This window comes from Carassius auratus, chromosome 23, assembly GCF_003368295.1.
Source record: "Carassius auratus strain Wakin chromosome 23, ASM336829v1, whole genome shotgun sequence".
NCBI classification, from domain to species: domain Eukaryota; kingdom Metazoa; phylum Chordata; class Actinopteri; order Cypriniformes; family Cyprinidae; genus Carassius; species Carassius auratus.
Window position 1 is genome coordinate 18,741,983 of NC_039265.1, and position 25,000 is coordinate 18,766,982.

Genomic DNA, 25,000 nt, shown 5'->3' on the forward strand with positions numbered 1-25,000 from the left:
GATTCAAAGACAAATACATTTTTAACAGCTCAATTTTGCCACATAAAAGATGCACACACAGGAATTGATAGGTGGAATTCAAATGTACATTTTAGAACAAATATCTAATTCTGACCTTCAGTATCTCATTCTGGAACTGAAATGTATTTTTGATTCCCAACCCTATAACGACCCACACTAACAGCCTAATCTTTAGCTCCTGGTAAAATCAAATCTTGAGTTCCGCCTTAGTAAACATATTACATGCTCAAAATGAAGATCACTGGAGCATCAACACAAGTCAATTAACTACTCCGTAACAGCACGTCATCAACCTGCTTCTAATGAACACACACACATACACACACACACACACACACACACACACACACACACACACACCGACTTGTTCTTCAGAAACAGTTTGAAGAGCAGCAGAACTCACTCACTCACACACACACACACACACACACACACACACGCTCACACACACTCAGCTGTATAAATGAGAGGAGAGCTTGAGACGACTGCTCTGAACGCACGCGTGCGCGTGAGAACGCTGCGGTATTTAGACACGTCGCGCACACACACACACTCACACACACACACACGCGCGCGCGGGGGATGCAGCGGTCTTACCTTAGTGGTCACTATACACAGGCAGTCCATGTCAGGACTGAGGGGCGACGGAAGCGCATCCCCCCCCCCACACACACACACCCTCCCCGCTCCCTCCCTCCGCTGCTCGAGCCTCCGCTCTCTCGCTCGCGCGCGCTCTCTCTCTCTCCGTCTCACAGCTCGCGCCGGAGAGACAGACGTGGGGGGGGGGGGGGAGACAAGAGTGATGGTGGGTGACTACTATTACCATGGTAGACAACTGTTGTTGCTCTAGCAACTGTAGAGCTGTTGCCATGGAGACTGTGAGAGGCTGTTGCCATGTGGAGCAGTCGTTTTCTTTCGTTCTTGTTTTTTTTTTTTTTTTTGTCATCCTTTCCTATCAAAATGCTTTGGCGTCACGCTTAAGCAACGCATTCCTATTTGAGGACTGAACTCTGACAATGTGCCTTGAATGGAGTTCTCTTTCACGTCTTCTTGCGTTTTAACAGACAAACACAAGAACAATTCAACCATTCAAGAGACTGTAGGAGCCTTGCACTCGCTGTTTTCTTTGTCTGGCTCCTGCTGGATTTCTGAACATTACTGCAGCGTGCAAGTAAAATGATTTCTAAATCATGATCATCTCAGATGAGAAAAAAAAACAGAAAAAAAAAACAGAAAAAAGATATATTCAATTAGATTAGGCAAGAAAAACAGAAGCGTTTCACTACTGTCTCAGACTTCTGAAGCCCTTGTAGATTATAAATGAGATGCAATTATAGAGTTAGAAAACAGAGAAAATCGAGCTAAAGTAAGATGATAGCTTGAACACTGCCTGGTTATTTACTTGCTCTAATAATGATTTCGGATCATTTTAAACAAAAACGTTATGGACTGCAGCTTTAACGTAAAGGGTTAGTTCAGCCAATAATGAAAACGAGCCCATAAATTACTCCGCCTGAAGTCCTCCTAGGTGTATATGTCTTTTCTTCTCTCAGATGAATCCAGTCAGAATTATATTAAAAACTGTCTTTGATCTTTCAAGCTGTTTAACGGCACTCAGTCTGATAGAAGTTTAATAAAAAGCGCATCCATAATAAAAAGTACTAACCCATTAACTGTAGTAACCATTATAACTATCACTACAGTTAATGCTATTATTATTATAGTTAAGTTATTATTGTAGCAGTTAATGTTATGGTCATAGTTATCATCACAGTTATGATTCTTAGTGTGAACAGGCCTTAAGTGTTTCGCAGATGCTCTTGAATCATTCTTTAAAATTATACTGTACTCCAGTTAGACTTCAGCTGTGATTCACACACACACACACACACACACACACACACACACACACACACACACACACTCTCTCTCTCTCTCTCTCTCTCTCAGACACACACACATACACTCTCTCTCTCTCTCTCTCACACACACACACACACACACACACACACATACACTCTCTCTCTCTCTCACACACACACACACACACATACACTCTCTCTCTCTCTCTCTCACACACAAACACACACACACATACACTCTCTCTCTCTCTCTCACACACACACACACACACACACACACACACATACACTCTCTCTCTCTCCACACACACACACACACACGTACACTCTCTCTCTCTCTCTCTCCACACACACACACACACACACACTCACCAGTCCCGGTGTGAATGTCTGATTCTCAAACACTGTCAGCTCATAAAACTCCTGAATATCTGTGAAAGAAACACACATATTAAATTATCAAAAACACACTGCCAGCCAAAAGATTGGAACAAATTAAGATTTTATTTGCTCAAAAATACAGTAAAATCAGTGAAATATTATTCTAATGTAAATCATCTGTTTTCTGTGTGAATCTGTGTTAAAGTGTAATGTATTTCTGTGATGCTCCGCTGTATTTTCAGCATCATTCCTCCAGTCTTCAGTGTCACATGATCTTCAGAAACCAGAATAATATGATGATTTACTGCTCAAGAAACATTTCTGATTATTATCAATGTTGAAACAGCAGCAAATCTTTCACCTTTCTGTTCAGAAGTATCCAAAATTCAATCCTACAACATGCCCTCCAGACCCAATCCCCTCACACCTCCTCCAAGCAATCTCTCCTACACTTTTACCAGCACTCACACACATCATCAACACATCTCTCCTCACAGACACCTTCCCCACTGCATTCAAGCAGACTCAGGTAACCCACTGTTATTAAACACTTCTCTTACAGATAGCTACAGACCCGTCTCTCTCCTTCCATTCATAGCGAAAACCCTTGAAAGAGTTGTTTTCAACCTGATATCATTGTTTCTCTCACAGAACAACAAACTGGACACTAACCAGTCAGGTTTCAGGAGCGGCCATTCATCTGAGACTGGGCTACTGTCAGTCACGGAAACACTGCGGATTGTAAAAGCTGATTACAAATCATCAGTCTTTATTCTGCTGGATCTATCTGCTGCTTCTGACACGGTCAATCACCAGATCCTCCTGCCCTCTCATCACTGGGCATCACAGGGATTCCACTTCACTGGTTTGAATCATATCTTACTGATAGGTCTTTCAGGGTGGCTCGGGGAGGCGAGGTTTCCAAAACACTTCAACTTGTCATGGGGTTCCTCAGGGATCGGTTCTGGGACCCCTCCTCTTCTCCATGTACACAACATCACTGGGTCCCATCATACAGGCACATGACTTCTCCTACCATTGCTATGCTGAAGACACACAGCTCTATCTCTCATTTCAACCAGATGATCCAACAGTAGCTGCACGGATCTCAGGCTGCCTGGAGGACATCTCGGCAAGGATGAAAGAATATCACCTACAGCTCAACCTGGCAAAGACTGAGCTTCTTGTCGTCACTGCCACTCCAACTCTACAGCATGATTTCACCATCCAGCTAGGTTCTTCTACAATTACCCCATGAACTTCGGTCAGAAATCTTGGTGTAACCTTTGATGACCAGCTGACCTTCAATGTGCATCTGCAATGTGGTCTTTGAAGGTGCAGACTGCACATTGTCCAGGCCCTGGTCATTTCTAGGTTGGACTACTGCAATGCTCTTCTGGCTGGACTTCCAACAAGCACAATCAAACCTCTACAATTAAAGTTTATTTGTATAGCGCTTTTTACGATACAAATGATTCAGAATGCAGCGGCACGACTGGTCTTCAATGAACCCAAAAGAGCCCATGTTACACCTCTCTTTTTCTCCTCGCACTGGCTCCCGGTTGCAGCTCGCTTCAAGTTCAAGAAATTGATGCTTGCATAAAGAACAGCCACAGACTCAGCACCCATCTACTTCCACTCACTATTACCAATCTACATCCCCTCCAGAAGTTTGAGATCCACTAGTGAGCAACGCTTGTGGTACCATCACAGAGAGGCTCAAAATCACTTTCCAGAACATTCTCCTTCACCATTCCTGGCTGGTGGAGTGATCTTCTCATCCCTATCCTGAATACTGAATCCCTGACAACTTTCAAGCAACAGCTGAAAACTCATCTCTTTCGAAGTTACTTGACTTCATCCTAAAAAATAAATAAAAAATATGTCTTTATTTATTCCTTCTCTTTCTAGCTTGTACTTATTTGAACAATGCCTGAAACTTGGTTTTACAAGCACTTTCTCTGTTTGTTTGCCTCTTTAAGAGGAATCGCTTTGGATAAATGTGTCTGCAAAAAGATTAAATGTAAATGTAGATGTAGTTGTAGAGGATTAAGAACAGATCATATAAATACATCTCAGTGTGTTGTTATGATCAGTGTGTGTCTGTGTGTGAATTAAAAGCGTCTTGTCTGCCAGCAGGGAATCCTGATGCTGACTGACAGCTCCATTCATCCTCAGCGACCAATCACACGCTGCTGACCTGCCAAGCTCCGCCTCCAGTGACCTCTCTAATCTGATGATGTCACATATGTAAATCTCCCAATGACAGATTACACACTAAATATAGAGTTCACACTGTCACTCGCCGCTGATAAGTGGGAGAGTGTGTGTGAGTGAGTGAGTTTATATGTGTGTGTGAGTTTATATGTGTGTGCGTGTGTGTGTGTGTGTGTGTGTGAGTGAGTGAGTGAGCGAGTGAGTTTATATGTGTGTGTGAGAGTGTGTGTGTGTGTTACTCACCCAGCAGAGCCTGAAACAGGTCACTCTGAAAGATGGTCAAGAGTCTTTCAGCACGACTCCTGAAACCTTCATCACCTGCTGATTGACAGGCTTCCATCGCCTGCAGCGCTCGCTCTGTATCTGACACACACACACACACACAGTGTTAAAACACACACATGTAACAGTGTGTAATGTGTGTTACTGTAACCCTGAATATGACAGACATGCCAACAGCACATCATAGAGCATCACAGAGATCACTCTCTGTCTCACACACACACACACACACACACACTCGGAGCTGGACGTGTCTCACCTTCTCGTTTGAGAGCCATGTCTGCTGTAGCTCTCTCCGCTGTGTTTCCGTGTCCAGCTGTCGTCTGATCCTCTGAACTTAAACCTCTTTAGTGCTTTGAGCTCTGGCCCAACGGCCTGCTGGGAAATGTAGTTCGACCTGGCCATCTGTCAATCAAGCCCAGTGTGAGTGTGAAGGACTCTGCTTCTATGGATCTGTCTCAGGGTTTAGCAGATCTCTCAGTGGAGCTACAGAGGAATCACTCGTGACTAAAGGACAAACACACTCAACACTCAGTGATCATGCGCTTTTAGGCATATAAGCACATATGAAAAAATAAATGATATACTATTTATCAAGCTTGTAACAAGCCAAATTAATTACCGTATTTTTCGGACTATAAGTCGCATTTATTTAGAACCAAGAACCAAGAGAAAACATTACCCTGGCGGCTGGAGACGGTAATGTGAACTCTTGGTTAATTTCTTTCGGTTCATGTCAAATTAATTTTGATAAATAAGTCGCACCTGACTATAAGTCGCAGGACTAGCCAAACTATGAAAAAAAGTGCGACTTATAGTCCGGAAAATACTGTATTTAAAATGATTTTTGGAAAATCCTGGTAATTTACCATAGAAATATGCTTTTAATGTTTATGAGTGTTATAGCACCAGCTGTGGTCCTATCTTCCTAAAGCTTTGCAGGCTTGTTTAGAAGCACCTGTCCCATGTGCTCACCAGGTTTCGTCAAGTTTTGAGTTTTGGTTTAGGCTTTATAAGCTTTTGAGTATATTTGGACAGGCCCATTTTCTAAATGACCCCGTTAAAGGTTCCCTAACAGTACATTTCAACATTTTTGTTTAATGAAAATTGACCTAAAGAGTGTAGAGAATTGTACTGCAGTCTTTTTCCAAATTGATTGAAAAACCTAGAAGTAGTTCTTTATTTCGCATTTTCTCAATCATTTAACAAACGCTTTGATTGACAGCAGTGGTTCTTGAGGCAAAGTGGTTAAGAATGAGGAGGTTTATCGTATGATATGAATATTGTGCAATCACTTACACCCTTGAAGAAATGCGTTATCATCCTCTAGTGACTGATTCCTTTCAGACTCTCACAGATCTGTAGGCCATCTGACCTTGTCTAATAGGTGCTCAAAATTCATCGGCTATGGTGGCCATGTTTTTTAAGATACACAGATGTCCTAATAGATACTTGTGGCACTTTGGCCCAAGAGAGCGCAGACCAGTTTTCATGTCAGTAGGACAAATGGTTGCATAGTTATGGCCATTTTATGTTTTTTTCTCTCTTCTAGTGCTTCACTTGTCCAAGCTTCACAACTTTATTCACATGATCTCAGATTGAGCTCTTCCGTAAGTGATCTGAGTTTACCGAAGAGATCTCATTCTGTTCCCCAGTTAGAACAGGTTTAATAAATGTGACCCCGTCCCTTGAAGGTTGGGTTAGTACATGCAAATGTCTCAATCACATATTTCTATATCACAGGGAATCACATCTGCAGGAGTGTGTGTGTGTGAGACAGCTCTGCTGCCATCTCCTGGTGACACACACACGGTCCTCAAACAGGTTGTATAGGCCAGCTCGTGTTTATCTTTAGAAATAAAAACTCATTAAATGGTCATGCAGCTATTTTTAACAACGGACCAATTGATTTCCAGAGTTTGATCTGAATTATGATCATCTCCTTCTTTACAGATGAATGTTTCATAATTGATGAACTTTGCAGAATTAAAGGGATAGTTCACCCAAAAATAAAAGTAGCCCATGCTTTACTCACCATCAAGTCAAATCCAATCAGAGTTGTATTAAAAAATGTCCTGGCTCTTTCAAGCTTTATAATGGCTTTAATTTTAAAATAGTCCATTAGAAGTCCAATAAAACATCCATCCATCATAACCAGTGCCTCACATGGCTCCAGGGGGGTTAAAACAATTATACAAAATATTGGAGTCATTCAGAATTCATGAAGTACATAAAGAAAGATGGAGAGATCCGTCACTTAGGGTAGAAAACCAAACATATTTGAGAGATGAGAAACAGATTTATTCACACTCAGATCAGACACATCAGATATGAAGCTCAGTCAGCATCACACACTAGACCGGCCTGAGGTCAGAGGTCAAGCAGTCTGCTGCAGCAAACTCTGATGTTCAGAACAGTTAAGACTGAGCAAACAGGAAGTAGTCCAGCCCACCCTCCGCAGGGCACAGGAAGAAATAAACCTTAGAAGCTTAACGCTAGAAAACCACGTGTTTGTGTTCAAATCAGAAGATCATATGAGGATTCCAACACTTCCTGAGACTCACTTCCTGTTGGAGGCGGGGCCTTTATGGAACAGGTAAATCGACCTCTGAAGTCCTGAATGAGAAACCAAAACTGAATCAAACATGTGACCATTTCATAAATCCAGATCAGTGTGAGTGTATACACAATACATATTGCCAAAAGTATTGGCACCCCTCTTCTAATGAGCCAGTTTGACTACTTCAGTGATTTTCATAATGCAAACTGAATGTTTAAGAAATATAATGATATTCCAGGGAATTGTGAGCAAGAGTTTGGACAGGACCCTGTTCTATTCTTCATGAGAATGCCTCGGTGTATAAAGCACAGCTCGAGAAGAAAGCATTGACTGAGTCAGTGTGGAGGAACCTCTGCTGTGACCTTGAGCCGAAAGCTCATCACCAAACACCAGAGACTCCTCCACACAGGTGCGTTCATTCTACACACGACCGCACCGCTGCAGCAGAGATGGAAATACAATGTGAAAATACATGAATTATGTTTCTATCTTTGTTGCAACTGTTCTGAAGTGACTTCTGTTCTAAAGAAGGGGGTGTCCAAAAGGTTTGGCAATATAGTGTGTGTGTGTGTGTGTTTGTGCAGTGAGAGAGAGACAGACAGACAGAGAGTGTGTGTGTGTGTGTGTACCGTTAGCGCCGCTGTGAGGCGTCCCGATCAGCTCGTAGCTGCTGAAGCCCACCTCAGTCGTCAGGAAAGAGCTGAACTGATCCGGCTTCAGTCTGATGCTCCTGTAGTTCCTGTACATCACCTCCTGCACACACACACACACACACACAACGAATGAGCTGCTGTTACACATCAGGGTCACAGGTCACTGAAGAACACATGCATATGCAAAATCATCATTTGAGCACGAATTAAAAATTAAAAATCTTGCGGCGGCTGTAGGAGCTCCAGTGTGTGTGTGTGTGTGTGTGTGTGTGTTACCGTGAGTCTCTTGCTCCGGCTGTAGGAGCTTCAGTGTGTGTGTGTGTGTGTGTGTGTGTGTGTTACCGTGAGTCTCTTGCTCCGGCTGTAGGAGCTCCAGTGTGTGTGTGTGTGTGTGTTTGTTACCGTGAGTCTCTTGCTCCGGCTGTAGGAGCTTCAGTGTGTGTGTGCGTGTGTGTGTGTGTGTGTGTCCGTGAGTCTCTTGCTCCGGCTGTAGGAGCTCCAGTGTGTGTGTGTGTGTGTGTTACCGTGAGTCTCTTGCTCCGGCTGTAGGAGCTCCAGTGTGTGTGTGTGTGTGTGTGTGTGTGTGTGTGTGTGTGTTACCGTGAGTCTCTTGCTCCGGCTGTAGGAGCTCCAGTGTGTGTGTGTGTGTGTGTGTGTGTGTGTTACCGTGAGTCTCTTGCTCCGGCTGTAGGAGCTCCAGTGTGTGTGTGTGTGTGTGTGTGTTACCGTGAGTCTCTTGCTCCGGCTGTAGGAGCTCCAGTGTGTGTGTGTGTGTGTGTGTGTGTTACCGTGAGTCTCTTGCTCCGGCTGTAGGAGCTCCAGTGTGTGTGTGTGTGTGTGTGTGTGTGTGTGCGTGTGTGTGTGTTACCGTGAGTCTCTTGCTCCGGCTGTAGGAGTGTGTGTGTGTGTGTGTGTGTGTGTGTGTGTTACCGTGAGTCTCTTGCTCCGGCTGTAGGAGCTCCAGTGTGTGTGTGTGTGTGTGTGTGTGTGTGTGTGTGCGTGTGTGTGTGTTACCGTGAGTCTCTTGCTCCGGCTGTAGGAGCTTCAGTGTGTGTGTGTGTGTGTGTGTGTGTGTTACCGTGAGTCTCTTGCTCCGGCTGTAGGAGCTTCAGTGTGTGTGTGTGTGTGTGTGTGTGTGTGTGTGTGTGTTACCGTGAGTCTCTTGCTCCGGCTGTAGGAGCTCCAGTGTGTGTGTGTGTGTGTGTGTGTGTGTGTGCGTGTGTGTGTGTTACCGTGAGTCTCTTGCTCCGGCTGTAGGAGCTCCAGTGTGTGTGTGTGTGTGTGTGTGTGTGTTACCGTGAGTCTCTTGCTCCGGCTGTAGGAGTGTATGTGTGTGTGTGTGTGTGTGTGTGTTACCGTGAGTCTCTTGCTCCGGCTGTAGGAGCTCCAGTGTGTGTGTGTGTGTGTGTGTGTGTTACCGTGAGTCTCTTGCTCCGGCTGTAGGAGCTCCAGTGTGTGTGTGTGTGTGTGTGTGTGTGTGTGTTACCGTGAGTCTCTTGCTCCGGCTGTAGGAGCTCCAGTGTGTGTGTGTGTGTGTGTGTGTGTGTGTGTGTGTTACCGTGAGTCTCTTGCTCCGGCTGTAGGAGCTTCAGTGTGTGTGTGTGTGTGTGTGTGTGTGTGTGTTACCGTGAGTCTCTTGCTCCGGCTGTAGGAGCTCCAGTGTGTGTGTGTGTGTGTGTGTGTGTGTGTGTTACCGTGAGTCTCTTGCTCCGGCTGTAGGAGCTCCAGTGTGTGTGTGTGTGTGTGTTACCGTGAGTCTCTTGCTCCGGCTGTAGGAGCTCCAGTGTGTGTGTGTGTGTGTGTGTGTGTGTGTGTGTGTTACCGTGAGTCTCTTGCTCCGGCTGTAGGAGCTTCAGTGTGTGTGTGTGTGTGTGTGTGTGTGTGTTACCGTGAGTCTCTTGCTCCGGCTGTAGGAGCTCCAGTGTGTGTCTGTGTGTGTGTGTGTGTGTTACCGTGAGTCTCTTGCTCCGGCTGTAGGAGCTCCAGTGTGTGTGTGTGTGTGTGTGTGTGTGTGTGTGTTACCGTGAGTCTCTTGCTCCGGCTGTAGGAGCTCCAGTGTGTGTGTGTGTGTGTTACCGTGAGTCTCTTGCTCCGGCTGTAGGAGCTCCAGTGTGTGTGTGTGTGTGTGTGTGTGTGTGTGTGTTACCGTGAGTCTCTTGCTCCGGCTGTAGGAGCTCCAGTGTGTGTGTGTGTGTGTGTGTGTGTGTGTGTGTGTGTGTTACCGTGAGTCTCTTGCTCCGGCTGTAGGAGCTCCAGTGTGTGTGTGTGTGTGTGTGTTACCGTGAGTCTCTTGCTCCGGCTGTAGGAGCTCCAGTGTGTGTGTGTGTGTGTGTGTTACCGTGAGTCTCTTGCTCCGGCTGTAGGAGCTCCAGTGTGTGTGTGTGTGTGTGTGTGTGTGTTACCGTGAGTCTCTTGCTCCGGCTGTAGGAGCTCCAGTGTGTGTGTGTGTGTGTGTGTTACCGTGAGTCTCTTGCTCCGGCTGTAGGAGCTCCAGTGTGTGTGTGTGTGTGTGTGTTACCGTGAGTCTCTTGCTCCGGCTGTAGGAGCTCCAGTGTGTGTGTATGTGTGTGTGTGTGTGTGTGTGTGTTACCGTGAGTCTCTTGCTCCGGCTGTAGGAGCTCCAGTGTGTGTGTGTGTGTGTGTGTGTGTGTGTGTGTTACCGTGAGTCTCTTGCTCCGGCTGTAGGAGCTCCAGTGTGTGTGTATGTGTGTGTGTGTGTGTGTGTGTGTTACCGTGAGTCTCTTGCTCCGGCTGTAGGAGCTCCAGGGCTGGGGTTCGAGGATCAGTACTCCTCCAGGTAACAGGTGTCTGTAGATGCGCTGAAACAGTCTCTGGATTCCAGCGTCACCGTAGTTCAGATGAACCCACTTCGTCAAACTCAGACACAGAATGACGTCGTACTCCGCACACTGAGACATCACCGCCTCGTCACTGTCCGGAACATAGTCACCCTGAACACACACACACACACACACACACACACACGATCGTCAGCAGGTATAAAGGGGTCATCAGATGCTCATTCTCCACAAGTTGATGTGATTCTTTGGGATCTTAATGAAAACTCTATAACAAACTCTACATTTCTCAATCATAGAGAAAAACTACATCCTTTTTACTAGAGATGCACCAAACGTTTGGCAACCGAAATAATCCGTCTCTCTCTCTCACACACACACACACACACACACACAAACACACGCATGTCACCTTCAGGAAGTAGATGTTGCTGGGGAACAGGCCGGGGGTGTGAGGCATTATGGGAGGAGCAGCGATTGGTCCACGGCAGCGTGTGAAGGACACAGGAAACCTGCGTAACGCCTCCTGACCGCGCTCCAGCTCCAGGCCCATCAGAGGTGCCAACCCCATCTGACCTCTGACCTCTGACCCCTCCCCTGACAGCCCACCACTCGACCCCATCATCTCGGACAGGAAGTAGCGCAGGTTCTGCCGGGCGAGGCGCACCAGCGCTCCATCGATGTCGACGCCCAGCACACGCTCGGGGCTCCAGTGTCCAGCAATAGCGAGGGTCACATGACCAGTGCTGCAGCCCACATCCAGGACCTTCTTCCCACAGAACCACTCGGGTCTGAACACGGTCAGGCGAGGGTCTGCACTCGGCGACGGCGTGCGGTAACCATAGTAACGGCTGTAGCTTCCATACTGGAATGTGCGGGGTGTCTTGTGTGGGATTTTCCCCGCCCCCGGAGGCGGAGCTCCACTGACTCCGCCCACAACAGGAGTGTGGAAGGCCTGGCTGTGTGCGACCGTCTGCTTAGTCGGAGTGATGGACAGGCGGTCCGAATGGCTGTTGGTTCGTCTGCGCTTCCTGTGTTTGGACGGCTGCCCCTGGGGGGCGGAGCTTAACGAGGAGGGGTGTTCATCACGGCAGTTGATTGATGTGTTGAGATCGTAAGAACACGGTGCATCCTTTACAGGCTTGTCTGAACTAACAGCCACACCCGACCCGTCGATGACCTTTGACCTCTCACTGTCAGATGGCTCAGCGGTCACTCCAGGATGGTGTCGGTTGCGATGTCTTCGCCGGATCTTCAGAGGCGACACTAACACACCCGCAGCTCCGTCTCCGCCGCGTCCGCTCAGATTCAGAGGATCGGTGATGTCTTTGGGAATCAGGATCTCCACTGGGTCTCTGCTTTTCCTGGGAAGGGGCGAGGATTTGGGCGTCTGGGCGTTGAGCACCTTACTGACCTCCTCGTCCAACAGGCTGTTGAGATTCAGCGGGTCGAAGATGTTCCCGCCCATCAGGAAGTTTGAGGGCAGAACCGGGTCACATTCAGAGTTTGCGCGGCGTCTGCGTTTAGCGAGACTCGGGTGTTTGAAGCCTACGCTCACAGTGTAGCGCCGCTTGCTCAGTCTCTGCGTCTGTGTCTCGACTCGCGACTGCAGGCCGATTCTGATCGGCTCGTCCTGAAGGCTGTCATGATTGGCGGCTAGTTCGGACAGCAGCATGCTAGCTTGGACCTCATCCTGGATGTCGATGGGTGGAGGACGGGTGTGCAAATTCGCCCCATCAGCGGCTGGAAGCTCACTCTGAACAGACATCACGGCACACATCCATCGGCCGCTAATAACACGACTGCAGGAAAACACAGCAGAATAAAGTACACAAGGTATACAATTAACAAAAAGTTATAAAAGACATTTCAGATCTACAACATTTTTTTATTAATTTTTAAATCATACTTACTTGACTAGTCAGTGTAGTCTTTGGAGCATTAGTGTGCCTGTGACCCACGTGTTACATCTGTCACTGAACTAGGATCGCCACGCCCAGCTAATTTTAATAACCACGCCCCCTAGGAGGATCTACTGTACTGCTCATGAATATTGCGAGAACAAAAATCACCCTCCCGCCCCCATCCGACACAAGCACACACGTACGTTGCCCCTCCCTCCCTCCCTCCCTCCCTCTCTCTCTCTCTCTCTCTCTCTCTCTCTCTCTCTCTCTCTCTCTCTCTCTCTCTCTCTCACTCACACACACACACACACACAATAAGCGCGTTCGTTTCTCCGCCTTTCTCGCGCGGAGTAAATATGCGCGCGAAATCACACAAAAATCCCTCGCACGTCACACTAAATAAAGCGCTCACTGAGCCGCGTACAAGCCTGTACTGAGCTACTGTAAATATGAGATGTACAATCTAAAATAGTGACGATTAAAAACTGACTTTTCGCTCTCGATTACTCTGGACTACGTGAGCTCGCGCTACTCCATCTCGCGCTGTGGCACAGCAGACCCGCGCGCTTATATACGCAGCATGGACCGAGACTGACGGACAGCCGCGCCCGCCAATCACAAAGCAGGATATGCGCTAGGGCCCCATGAACGACCAATGGCGAAGCTAGGAGCGAAGGCATGTGCTCTCGGTCACCGCCCCTCCTTGCAGAATAGGTATCCAGCGGACTGCCTGCGTTGACCCGACACAAACCAATCACTATCATCGATTTGAACAAATATAACCTGCGAAAGGCAAAAACTACATTATATGTTTAAATAGAATTTATGTCTGAGGAAAATCCCATCGTGCTGCTTCAGCGAGCAGTCAGGAACTTGACTTAGACGCCCGTCGCATGTGTAAACAAGCCCTGAATGAGTTCCTCAGCGCTAAACTGACGCTTATAACAGCGACTAGCGACTGAATAAAGAGGAAAACACCCGTTATATCACAGTGGCATCCTGCAATGTAAGAAATGAACTCCGAGTTTTAAAGAGACTCTCCCTCATGTCTGCAGGAGAAGGGTAATTCTGTGAAATGTAGTCCAACCTGTTGCAAAACTTTTTCTTTTTCCTCTTTTTTCCCCTACATAATGATCCAGAAGAAATGTGATCTGAGTCACTGAACTGCAGCCCAATCTATTTCAAATGTAGTGACTGAAGCTACGAGCTCCATCATAGTGCAGTGCTTTCATCTCACATGTATTTTGAGCTTCAGCTCCTCATATTAATGGAGTGTTTCAACAGTGACTGATGAATGTAGAGACTAAAGACTCCAGATGCTGAGGAACAGATGAACCGATTCAATTGAGCGAGTCATATACACTGAAACTGTTCCAATTGATTCAAACTCGATTCACTAACAAAAAAATAAATAATAATAATAATAATAATAATTGAGAATTAGTTAAACAATTGTATTGCAAAATGATTTGAAGTACTCCAATCGGTTGTGTCGCAGTTTTTTTCTCTATATTCTCTTTTAAATATTCAAATAATCCAAAGAAAGCATCTTTAAAACAAATAGTCACTTCCAAAATAAGATTGAATGAACTTTCTGTGTAGGTGCACTGCCAAAACAAATGAATTGAAATGAAAGGAATGACAATATCTGACTTTAGTCGCAGAACATCAGTCAATTAGTTTAAATGTTAATTCTTCTACTTTATTTGTAAGCAGATTACAGAACTTTTTTTTGACTCCCAATCGAAAGGTTGTGAGTTCGAGTCCCGGGCCGGCAGGAATTGTGGGTGGGGCGATTGCATGTACAGTTCTCTCTCCACCTTCAATACCACGACTTAGGTGCCCTTGAGCAAGGCTATGGCGAGAGGAATGTGACAGGATTACCTGCCGAAGTCGAAAGTCGTGTACTTTAACGTGTGAGAAGGGTAAGCCGCCTCAACTGACGTCGCCTCAACTGACGCATGATAAGCACACCGCCTCAACTGACGCATGATAAGCACGGCGCCTCAACTGACGTCGCCTCAACTGACGCATGATAAGCACACCGCCTCAACTGACGCATGATAAGCACACCGCCTCAACTGACGCATGATAAGCACGCTGCCTCAACTGACGCATGATAAGCACGGCGCCTCAACTGACGCATGATAAGCACGGCGCCTCAACTGACGTCGCCTCAACTGACGCATGATAAGCACGGCGCCTCAACTGACGTCGCCTCAACTGACGCATGATAAGCACGCCGCCTCAACTGACGTCGCCTCAACTGAAGCATGATAAGCACGCCGCCTCAACTGACGCATGATAAGCACGCCGCCTCAACTGACGCATGATAAGCACGCCGCCTCAACTGACGCATGATAAGCACGCCACCTCAACTGACGCATGATAAGCACGCCGCCTCAACTGACGTCACCTCAACTGAAGCATGATAAGCACACCGCCTCAACTGACGCATGATAAGCACGCCGCCTCAACTGACGCATGATAAGCACGCCACCTCAACTGACGCATGATAAGCACGCCGCCTCAACTGACGTCACCTCAACTGAAGCATGATAAGCACGCCGCCTCAACTGACGCATGATAAGCACGCCGCCTCAACTGACGCATGATAAGCACGCCGCCTCAACTGACGCATGATAAGCACGCCACCTCAACTGACGCATGATAAGCACGCCGCCTCAACTGACGTCACCTCAACTGAAGCATGATAAGCACACCGCCTCAACTGACGCATGATAAGCACGCCGCCTCAACTGACGCATGATAAGCACGCCGCCTCAACTGATGCATGATAAGCACGCTGCCTCAACTGACGCATGATAAGCACGCCGCCTCAACTGACGCATGATAAGCACGCCACCTCAACTGACGCATGATAAGCACGCCGCCTCAACTGACGTCACCTCAACTGAAGCATGATAAGCACACCGCCTCAACTGACGCATGATAAGCACGCCGCCTCAACTGACGCATGATAAGCACGCCGCCTCAACTGATGCATGATAAGCACGCTGCCTCAACTGACGCATGATAAGCACACCGCCTCAACTGACGCATGATAAGCACGCTGCCTCAACTGACGCATGATAAGCATGCCGCCTCAACTGACGCATGATAAGCACGCTGCCTCAACTGACGTCGCCTCAACTGACGCATGATAAGCACGCCGCCTCAACTGACGTCGCCTCAACTGACGCATGATAAGCACGCCGCCTCAACTGACGCATGATAAGCACGCCGCCTCAACTGACGCCGCCTCAACTGACGCATGATAAGCACGCCGCCTCAACTGACGCATGATAAGCACGCTGCCTCAACTGACGCATGATAAGCACGCTGCCTCAACTGACACATGATAAGCACGCCGCCTCAACTGACGTCGCCTCAACTGACGCATGATAAGCACGCCGCCTCAACTGACGCATGATAAGCACGCCGCCTCAACTGACGCATGATAAGCACGCCGCCTCAACTGACGCATGATAAGCACGCCGCCTCAACTGACGTCACCTCAACTGAAGCATGATAAGCACACCGCCTCAACTGACGCATGATAAGCACGCTGCCTCAACTGACGCATGATAAGCACGCCGCCTCAACTGACGCATGATAAGCACGCCGCCTCAACTGACGCATGATAAGCACGCTGCCTCAACTGACGTCGCCTCAACTGACGCATGATAAGCACGCTGCCTCAACTGACGCATGATAAGCACGCCGCCTCAACTGATGCATGATAAGCACGCTGCCTCAACTGACGCATGATAAGCACACCGCCTCAACTGACGCATGATAAGCACGCTGCCTCAACTGACGCATGATAAGCATGCCGCCTCAACTGACGCATGATAAGCACGCTGCCTCAACTGACGTCGCCTCAACTGACGCATGATAAGCACGCCGCCTCAACTGACGTCGCCTCAACTGACGCATGATAAGCACGCCGCCTCAACTGACGCATGATAAGCACGCCGCCTCAACTGACGTCGCCTCAACTGACGCATGATAAGCACGCCGCCTCAACTGACGCATGATAAGCACGCTGCCTCAACTGACGCATGATAAGCACGCTGCCTCAACTGACACATGATAAGCACGCCGCCTCAACTGACGTCGCCTCAACTGACGCATGATAAGCACGCCGCCTCAACTGACGCATGATAAGCACGTCGCCTCAACTGACGCATGATAAGCACGCCGCCTCAACTGACGCATGATAAGCACGCCGCCTCAACTGACGGATGATAAGCACGCTGCCTCAACTGACGCATGATAAGCACGCCGCCTCAACTGACGTCGCCTCAACTGACGCATGATAAGCACGCCGCCTCAACTGACGCATGATAAGCACGCCGCCTCAACTGACGTCGCCTCAACTGACGCATGATAAGCACGCCGCCTCAACTGACGCATGATAAGCACGCTGCCTCAACTGACGTCACCTCAACTGAAGCATGATAAGCACGCCGCCTCAATTGACGCATGATAAGCACGCTTCCTCAACTGACGCATGATAAGCACGCCGCCTCAACTGACGTCGCCTCAACTGAAGCATGATAAGCACGCCGCCTCAACTGACGCATGATAAGCACGCCGCCTCAACTATAATCAATTCTATAATCCAGTGATATAAGTTAAAATGAGTAATATCTTAAGTATAATTTCATGCATATAGTAATGCATTTGATTTTACTTAAAGGGATGTATTTGTATTTTACTTAAAGGATAATTTACCAAAGTCAAGAACTTCATAATCAAGTAATCACGGAGTATTCATTTACTCATTTTCATGTCTGTCCAAACCTGCAGGAATTTATTTCTTCTGTGGGACATAAAAGTTATTCTAAGACTTTCCTATAATCCAATACTTTTTCCATGTCCCTCAAAGATATGATTTTTGGCTTCCGATAAGTACAATGGCTCATTTCACTGAATTTTACAAAAAACTATCATGACTAGTAATATTTATAAAACATATCATATATGGATTCATTTAAAAAAAAGACAAAAAAAAAAAAAGAAAGAGAGATGAGATAACATGATAAACAGCCAACAAGTATGACCCATACTCAGAATTCGTGCTCTGTATTTAACCCATCCAAAGTGCACAGTGAACACACACCCGGAGAAGTGCCACTTTGTGACTTTAGTAGTTTATCAATTTATTTTCTGGTATTTTTCCCCGATTTTAATTTGTTGACTTCTGCTGTTTTCAGATTTTATTACTTAAACATTGTTCGTACTCTGCTTGCTCATGGAATAAAGAAAAGTATAAAAAATTGACACTGCTCTGTGTGTGTGTGCACTTCGGATGGGTTAAATGCAGAGCACAAATTCTGAGTATGGATCGCCATTACTTAGCTGAATGTCATTTCACTATTTTTTTTTTTTCACTTTTTTTTAAAAAAGAAAGTACAAACAAATACAAATTACTGAAGAAAATTAGCCATAGTTTTTATTATAGTAAAAATGCAGCAACCATATTATACACACACACACACACTGATATACACACACACACACACACACAAAGGGAACAGACGATGACACACATGATTAACACGAACGGTGACTCTGGTAAATGTTCACATCTGAAACATACCTCTGCTCTTTTCTTCCCCATCTCTGTCCGAAGTGAGCAGCATCCGTCCTTTGATCAACTTTTCAATCTTTCCGTCTGATGCACTGCCAGTACTTGCATTTCTTAAAAACCAAAGATCAGTCACAATGTTATAGAGCAGTGTTGTGAAGCTCAGCTCCTGCAGTGTCTAGCTCCAGCTTCTAGAGATCCTGAAGACTTTGATCAGCTGTGCTTGATTAGACCTGCAGCTCAACTCAGCTATAGCTGTCACAGTGTCTGGTTTGTGTTCCCTGGGTAACCACTAGATGTCCTCCTTCCCCACGGTGTCTGTCACTTCCTGAACCACATTCCCCACGTTCTCTGTCTTCGCATTGCACTCAGCTGTCACTAATCATTAATCATTGCACTCAGTCAATTCCCCATTAGCGTTTGTCATCTCCCTGTGTATGGGATGGTGCAGCGGAGAGCTGAATATTTAAAGTTGACCGCCCTCCGCCAAGAGGGCAATGAGGTGGGTGCCATGGCACAGGTGTTCTGGTCCCTGGCTGAGGGCATGGGAAATAATGATGCGGCCCTCCAGAGTCGAGTCAGGTGCCTGTGGACCCTCCAGAGTCGACTCAGGTGCCCGTGGACCTTCCAGAGTCGAGTCAGGTGCCCGTGGACCTTCCAGAGTCGAGTCAGGTGCCCGTGGACCCTCCAGAGTCGAGTCAGGTGCCCGTGGACCCTCCAGAGTCGAGTCAGGTGCCCGTGGACCTTCCAAAGTCAGGTCAGGTGCCCGTGGACCCTCCAGAATCGAGTCAGGTGCCCGTGGACCCTCCAGAGTCGAGTCAGGTGCCCTTGGACCTTCCAGAGTCGAGTCGAGTCAGGTGCCCGTGGACCTTCCAGAGTCGAGTCAGGTCCAGAGTCGAGTCAGGTGCCCGTGGACCTTCCAGAGTTGAGTCAGGTGCCCGTGGACCTTCCAGAGTCGAGTCGAGTCGAGTCAGGTGCCCTTGGACCTTCCAGAGTCGAGTCGAGTCAGGTGCCCGTGGACCCTCCAGAGTCGAGTCAGGTGCCCGTGGACCCTCCAGAGTCGAGTCAGGTGCCCTTGGACCTTCCAGAGTTGAGTCAGGTGCCCGTGGACCTTCCAGAGTCGAGTCGAGTCAAGTCAGGTGCCCTTGGACCTTCCAGAGTCGAGTCGAGTCAGGTGCCCGTGGACCCTCCAGAGTCGAGTCAGGTGCCCGTGGACCTTCCAGAGTCGAGTCAGGTTCCCGTGGACCTTCCAGAGTCGAGTCAGGTCCCCATGGACCCTCCAGAGTCGAGTCAGGTGCCCTTGGACCTTCCAGAGTCGAGTCGAGTCAGGTGCCCGTGGACCTTCCAGAGTCGAGTCAGGTCCAGAGTCGAGTCAGGTGCCCGTGGACCTTCCAGAGTTGAGTCAGGTGCCCGTGGACCTTCCAGAGTCGAGTCGAGTCGAGTCAGGTGCCCTTGGACCTTCCAGAGTCGAGTCGAGTCAGGTGCCCGTGGACCCTCCAGAGTCGAGTCAGGTGCCCGTGGACCCTCCAGAGTCGAGTCAGGTGCCCGTGGGCCCCTCCAGAGTCGAGTCAGGTGCCCGTGGACCCTCCAGAGTCGAGTCAGGTGCCCGTGGACACTCCAGAGTCGAGTCAGGTGCCCGTGGACCCTCCAGAGTCAGGGCTAGTCACCGTTGACCCTCCAGAGTCGAGTCAGGTGCCCGTGGGCCCCTCCAGAGTCGAGTCAGGTGCCCGTGGACCCTCCAGAGTCGAGTCAGGTGCCCGTGGACACTCCAGAGTCGAGTCAGGTGCCCGTGGGCCCCTCCAGAGTCGAGTCAGGTGCCCGTGGACCCCTCCAGAGTCGAGTCAGGTGCCCGTGTACCCTCCAGAGTCAGGGCTAGTCACCGTTGACCCTCCAGAGTCGAGTCAGGTGCTCGTGGACCTTCCAAAGTCGAGTCAGGTGCCCGTGGACCCTCCAGAGTTGAGTCAGGTGCCCGTGGACCCTCCAGAGTCGAGTCAGGTGCCCGTGGACCCTCCAGAGTCGAGTCAGGTGCCCGTGGACCCTCCAGAGTCGAGTCAGGTGCCCGTGGACCCTCCAGAGTCGAGTCAGGTCCCCATGGACCCTCCAGAGTCGAGTCAGGTGCCCTTGGACCTTCCAGAGTCGAGTCAGGTGCCCGTGGACCCTCCAGAGTCGAGTCAGGTGCCCGTGGACCCTCCAGAGTTGAGTCAGGTGCCCTTGGACCTTCCAGAGTCGAGTCGAGTCAGGTGCCCGTGGACCCTCCAGAGTTGAGTCAGGTGCCCGTGGACCTTCCAGAGTCGAGTCGAGTCAGGTGCCCGTGGACCCTCCAGAGTCGAGTCAGGTGCCCGTGGACCCTCCAGAGTCAGGGCTAGTCACTGGTGTTCTTCATGAACAAAGGCAAGCTTGTCCTGACTACATGGTTGTGGTGGTCTTCTGATCTCCTGTTGTGTTGTTGTTGTTGTTGTTTTTGTTTTTTTTTGGTTGTTTGTTCACTTCCTGTTCCCTTCTGTGAGCCTGGCCCTCCGTCCCTCCCCCTGATCCTCCACCGGTCCACCTACCTCCTGTTCTCCCTGTTTTGTGTTGCACTTCTGGTCTCTGTTCCCTGCTTTACATGTTCCTCTTGTCTCTGGTTTCCCCATATTTTTTTTTTTTTTTTTTACTTGGCCCTCGTTCCCTCCCCCTGAGCCTCCACCTGTCCACCTCCCTCCTGGTCTTGTTTTGTCAGTCATGTCTTGGAGCGTCTGGTAGCCGCTCCGTAGTGAGGAGGTATTGTCACAGTGTCTGGTTTGTGTTCCCTGGGTAACCACTAGATGTCCTCCTTCCCCACGGTGTCTGTCACTTCCTGAACCACATTCCCCACGTTCTCTGTCTGCTCATTGCACTCAGCTGTCACTAATCATTAATCATTGCACTCAGTCAATTCCCCATCATCTCCCTGTGTATTTATACCCTGTCTGTCTTAGTATGTGGCACGGAGTCCTTGTTTGATTATCACGTCCGTTTCAAGTCTTGTCCTTGTCGGTTTATGTTGTCTGGATTGATTCTTTGGTTTTGACCCCTGCATGGACTGTTTACTCTTTGGATTACCCCTAATAAATGACATACCCACATTTGGATCTATCTCCGTGTGTTCCTGTATCCCGGCCATGACAATAGCTTCATCATAAATACACATTACTTGGATTTTATATGTGTAGAACGGTTTATTAAAATGATATCAAATGTTAGATGATGAAATGCTTACTCAGCAGTATATGAAGTTCTTCTGGTCTTCTGGTAATTAGCAGCACTGAAAGCCCATCAGGTTTAGTCATTATAAAGTTCATACAGCAAAAATAATGTTAACGTAACCTTAAACACTTTAAGCTTGTTTGATTATATGAATTAAATCATTAATTTCCAAATGTAGTAAAAGAAAGAAGATAATGTTGGATAAAAGGGGAAAAATATGAATAGAAATTAAAATAAAAAATACACTAACAAATAATATAACATGTGCCGGTAAGAGATGTTTAAGTGTCACTGTTTACTGCAGTGAAAACAGAGAAATCACTCCAGGCCGTGTGGTCCTCAGAGGGAAGAATCTCTGTCTGACACATCAAGCCAGATCCACACATACAAAGACTAGCCGAAACTGGACCAGAGCTCAGCCAGAACAAGACGAGTGAGCCGCACTGAGACCTGAGACACTGCATCCTCTCTCATTAGACCAGAACACTCTGATGATGTGTGTGTGTGTGTGTGTGTGAGTGTGTGTGTGTGTGTGTTTGTGTGTGTGTGTGTGTGTGTGTGTGTGTGTGTGTGTGTGAGTGTGTCTGTGTGCGTGTGTGTTTGTGTGAGTGTGTGTGTGTGTGTGTCTGTGTGCGTGTGTGAGTGTGTGTGTGTGAGTGTGTGTGTGTGTGTGTTTGTGTGTTTGTGTGTGTGCGTGTGTCTGTGTGCGTGTGTTTGTGTGAGTGTGTGTGTGTGTGTGTGTGTGTGTGTGCATGTGTGAGTGTGTGTGTGTGTGTGTGTGTGCTTGAGCAGTCAGTCAAAGCTGCTTCCTGTTGCTGCACTAAGACAAAGAGAGAGAGAGTACAGGACACACACAATAATAATAATAAATACACACACACACACACACACACTCAGATATGAGGTTAGAAAACAGGAAATATGAACAATAGACCGGCAAAGCCAAACCTGTGTGTGTGTGAGAGTGAGTTTGTGTGTGAGTGTGTGTGTGTGTGTGTTTGAGTTGTGAGTGTTCTGTGCTTGTGTGAAGTTTTCAGTGGATTTAAGTTGTAAATGGTTCGTTCACACATTCAGAGCATTTGCTGTCAGATTGTATTGAGGTGTGTGTGTGTGTTTGTGTGTGAGTGTGTGTGTGAGTGTGAGTGTGTGTGTGAGTGCGCGAGAGGAAGTGATCATTGTTCCTGCACAGACAAAATGAGGAGGGAAACACAGATCCTGAGAAAATCCAGAGGAGTTTGAGTGTGAATCTCACATGATCCTGACGGACAGACGCGAGACGATGAGCATCTACACACACAGCTGGTGAGTAACACACACACACACACACACACACACACACACTCTTTAATGAGACGCTCGGTTAATTACACAGCAGTCTGTTAGTGAAGGAGACAATGAGAGAAAGGGATTAAAGGAAAGGAGGTCAACAGATTTTAATCTTCATATAAATGAGAGAAAAACAGTCATCTGTTAGATCACATCTGCTGAACCACGCACACACACACACACACACACACACACACACACACACAAATACACACACACACACACACACACACACACACATACACACACAAATACACACACACACACACACACACACACGCACGCACACACATACACACACACACGCACACATACACACACACACACACACTCACACACACACACTCACACACACACACACACACACACACACAATTCAAATTCAGTTCAGTAACACATTATTAGCAGGACGTCTGCCGTATAAAACTGTCACAGCACTATTCGTGTATTATTTCAGTGTGAGAAATGTAAGTATCATAATAACTTTATGTGTAAGTCCATGTATATTTATATTACTCAGTACTTAAATACTTATAATTACACTGTAAAAGGACATCTTAAAATAAAGAGTAACCGAATTTCCACTCAAAGAACAACTTGTAGTGTGTGTATATTATTATTAGTTTTTATATTGTTTTTAATTATATAGATAGCCTAAAGAAAAAAGACTGTGTGCCCAATCAAATAACAAAGTGTAGGGTACTTTTAGAAATAACATCATTCATATGAGATCAGCTTAAATACACTGTATGAGTCACAATTATACATTTCTCTTTTATGCCAAAAATCATTAGGATATTAAGTAAAGATCATGTTCATGAAGATATTTAGTAAATCTCCTACTGTAAATATATCAAAACTTAATGTTTGATTAGTAATATGCATTGCTAAGAACTTAATCTGAACAACTTTAAAGATGATTTTCTCAATATTTAGATGTTTTTGCTCCCTCAGATTCCAGATTTTCTAATAGTTGTATCTCAGACAGAGATTGTCCTCCGAACAAACCACACATCAATGGAGAGATCATTAAATGGAAAGCTTTCAGATGATGTAATGTTGAAAAATGGATTGTTATGACATCACTCGCGCTCGACGGATTCATTGTTCTCCGGTAACGGGACAAAGATGCTCTGAGAGAGAGAGGGAGAGAGAGAGAGAGAGAGAGAGAGAGCACAGAGGAGGAGGATGATGATGATGAAGGCTTTGTTCACCGGGATGCGGGTGTGACGGTGGGTTTGTGTTTCTCTCTGTGTCGGTGTTTGTCGTGATAGATTCTGAACCGAATCGTTCTCCTCTCTTCGCTCTGTTTCAGTCTGTTGTTGTGAGATCCGTGTACACCGGAGCCGGTGAGACGCGCTCGTGAAACAATAACAATGCGTTATATTCCTGTCAGAGATGTTACTGTAACACTGCGAGCGATCTCATCTTATATTCGCGATCTATATTTAGCCTTCATGTGATCATGCAGCAGAGATATCTGTCACAGCCGCTGTGATTTTACCGCATTTTGATATTTGTGTGATGATGGATATGTACAGTATTTACAGTAACTCGTCTCTGACGCTCTTTTGTGCCGCTCACAGCTGCGCGTGCCCGTGCGCGCGCTCCCGCTCTGATCAGGACAAAAGAGCTGCAATAAGAACATCACATCACGAGATTATCAAAACACCAACCAACGAGTCTGTTTGTGTTCATCCAGGAATGTTAACCCAGTTAAAATCGTTTTCCTCCGTTTAAACAGTGATAAACTGGTCAGATTCATACAAGCCTGTACAGCCTGATATATCAAATAATAGTCAGATATATATATATATATATATATATATATATATATATATATATATATATATATAGAATAAGATGTTTCTAACATTAGAGCAGATACTGATATCAACTGATCTGAATATCACTCTATATCTCCAGTAATGAGATGAGATGTTAATGATCCGCACATATAACACAGAGACTGAGAGCTGGAGAAATCAAGGCTCCTCAGAAGATGTGAGATGTTCTGGAGGCTTGTGAAGATCATTCCTCCGCTGAGGAACAGTGAAAGTAAAGCTTCTGGAAACAAACGCTCCTCAAAAGATCCTGAGGATCAGATTTGAGACTCTAAAACATGATTGATGGAGAATCCAGTAGCTGCTTCAGTCCAGGAAGAGTTCATCTGGA

The 25,000-nt window shown here is 47.1% G+C and overlaps 3 protein-coding genes across 5 annotated transcripts in view; 1 reads left to right on the top strand and 2 right to left on the bottom strand.

The window, feature by feature from the left end:
* The window catches only part of LOC113041693 (disks large homolog 4-like), a 9,876-nt gene extending 4,794 nt beyond the window's left edge, over window positions 1-5,082 (bottom strand). Inside the window, exons 1-3 of the mRNA XM_026200361.1 lie at window positions 5,023-5,082; window positions 4,725-4,844; window positions 2,256-2,314 (exon numbers count right to left, since the gene is read on the bottom strand). Coding sequence (XP_026056146.1) covers window positions 2,256-2,314; window positions 4,725-4,844; window positions 5,023-5,041 — 198 coding nt within the window. The 5' untranslated portion in view covers window positions 5,042-5,082. The remainder of the gene's footprint in view (window positions 1-2,255; window positions 2,315-4,724; window positions 4,845-5,022) is intronic.
* Window positions 5,083-7,042: 1,960 nt separating this feature from the next.
* Window positions 7,043-12,919, bottom strand: LOC113041664 (7SK snRNA methylphosphate capping enzyme-like). Its single transcript, XM_026200318.1, has 5 exons — window positions 12,688-12,919; window positions 11,187-12,576; window positions 10,709-10,927; window positions 7,953-8,076; window positions 7,043-7,379 (listed from the first exon to the last, which is right to left on the bottom strand). Exons 2-5 carry the CDS (start codon window positions 12,552-12,554, stop codon window positions 7,324-7,326), a joined length of 1,767 nt encoding a protein of 588 aa, XP_026056103.1. The 5' UTR covers window positions 12,555-12,576; window positions 12,688-12,919; the 3' UTR covers window positions 7,043-7,323.
* Window positions 10,217-25,000, top strand: part of zgc:158659 (PI3K_p85B and PI3K_rbd domain-containing protein) — a 43,147-nt gene continuing 28,363 nt past the window's right edge. Inside the window, exons 1-2 of one of the 3 annotated variants that reach the window (XM_026200302.1) lie at window positions 10,217-10,703; window positions 22,600-22,801. The gene's annotated coding sequence lies outside the window, so the exon portion shown is untranslated. Of the gene's footprint in view, window positions 10,704-22,599; window positions 22,802-23,916; window positions 24,058-24,098; window positions 24,175-25,000 lie in introns of those variants that run through there. The other 2 variants (XM_026200303.1, XM_026200304.1) reach the window with 2 other exon arrangements.

Coding starts and splice junctions, on each gene's coding strand:
- LOC113041664 (XM_026200318.1), bottom strand. CDS start 12,554: ATGTGTGCCGTGATGTCTGTTCAGAGTGAGCTTCCAGCCGCTGATGGG. Junction 10,928..11,186: donor GCAACATCTACTTCCTGAAG/GTGACATGCGTG, acceptor GTGTGTGTTCAG/GGTGACTATGTTCCGGACAG. Junction 7,380..7,952: donor GCCTCACAGCGGCGCTAACG/GTACACACACAC, acceptor TTTCTCATTCAG/GACTTCAGAGGTCGATTTAC.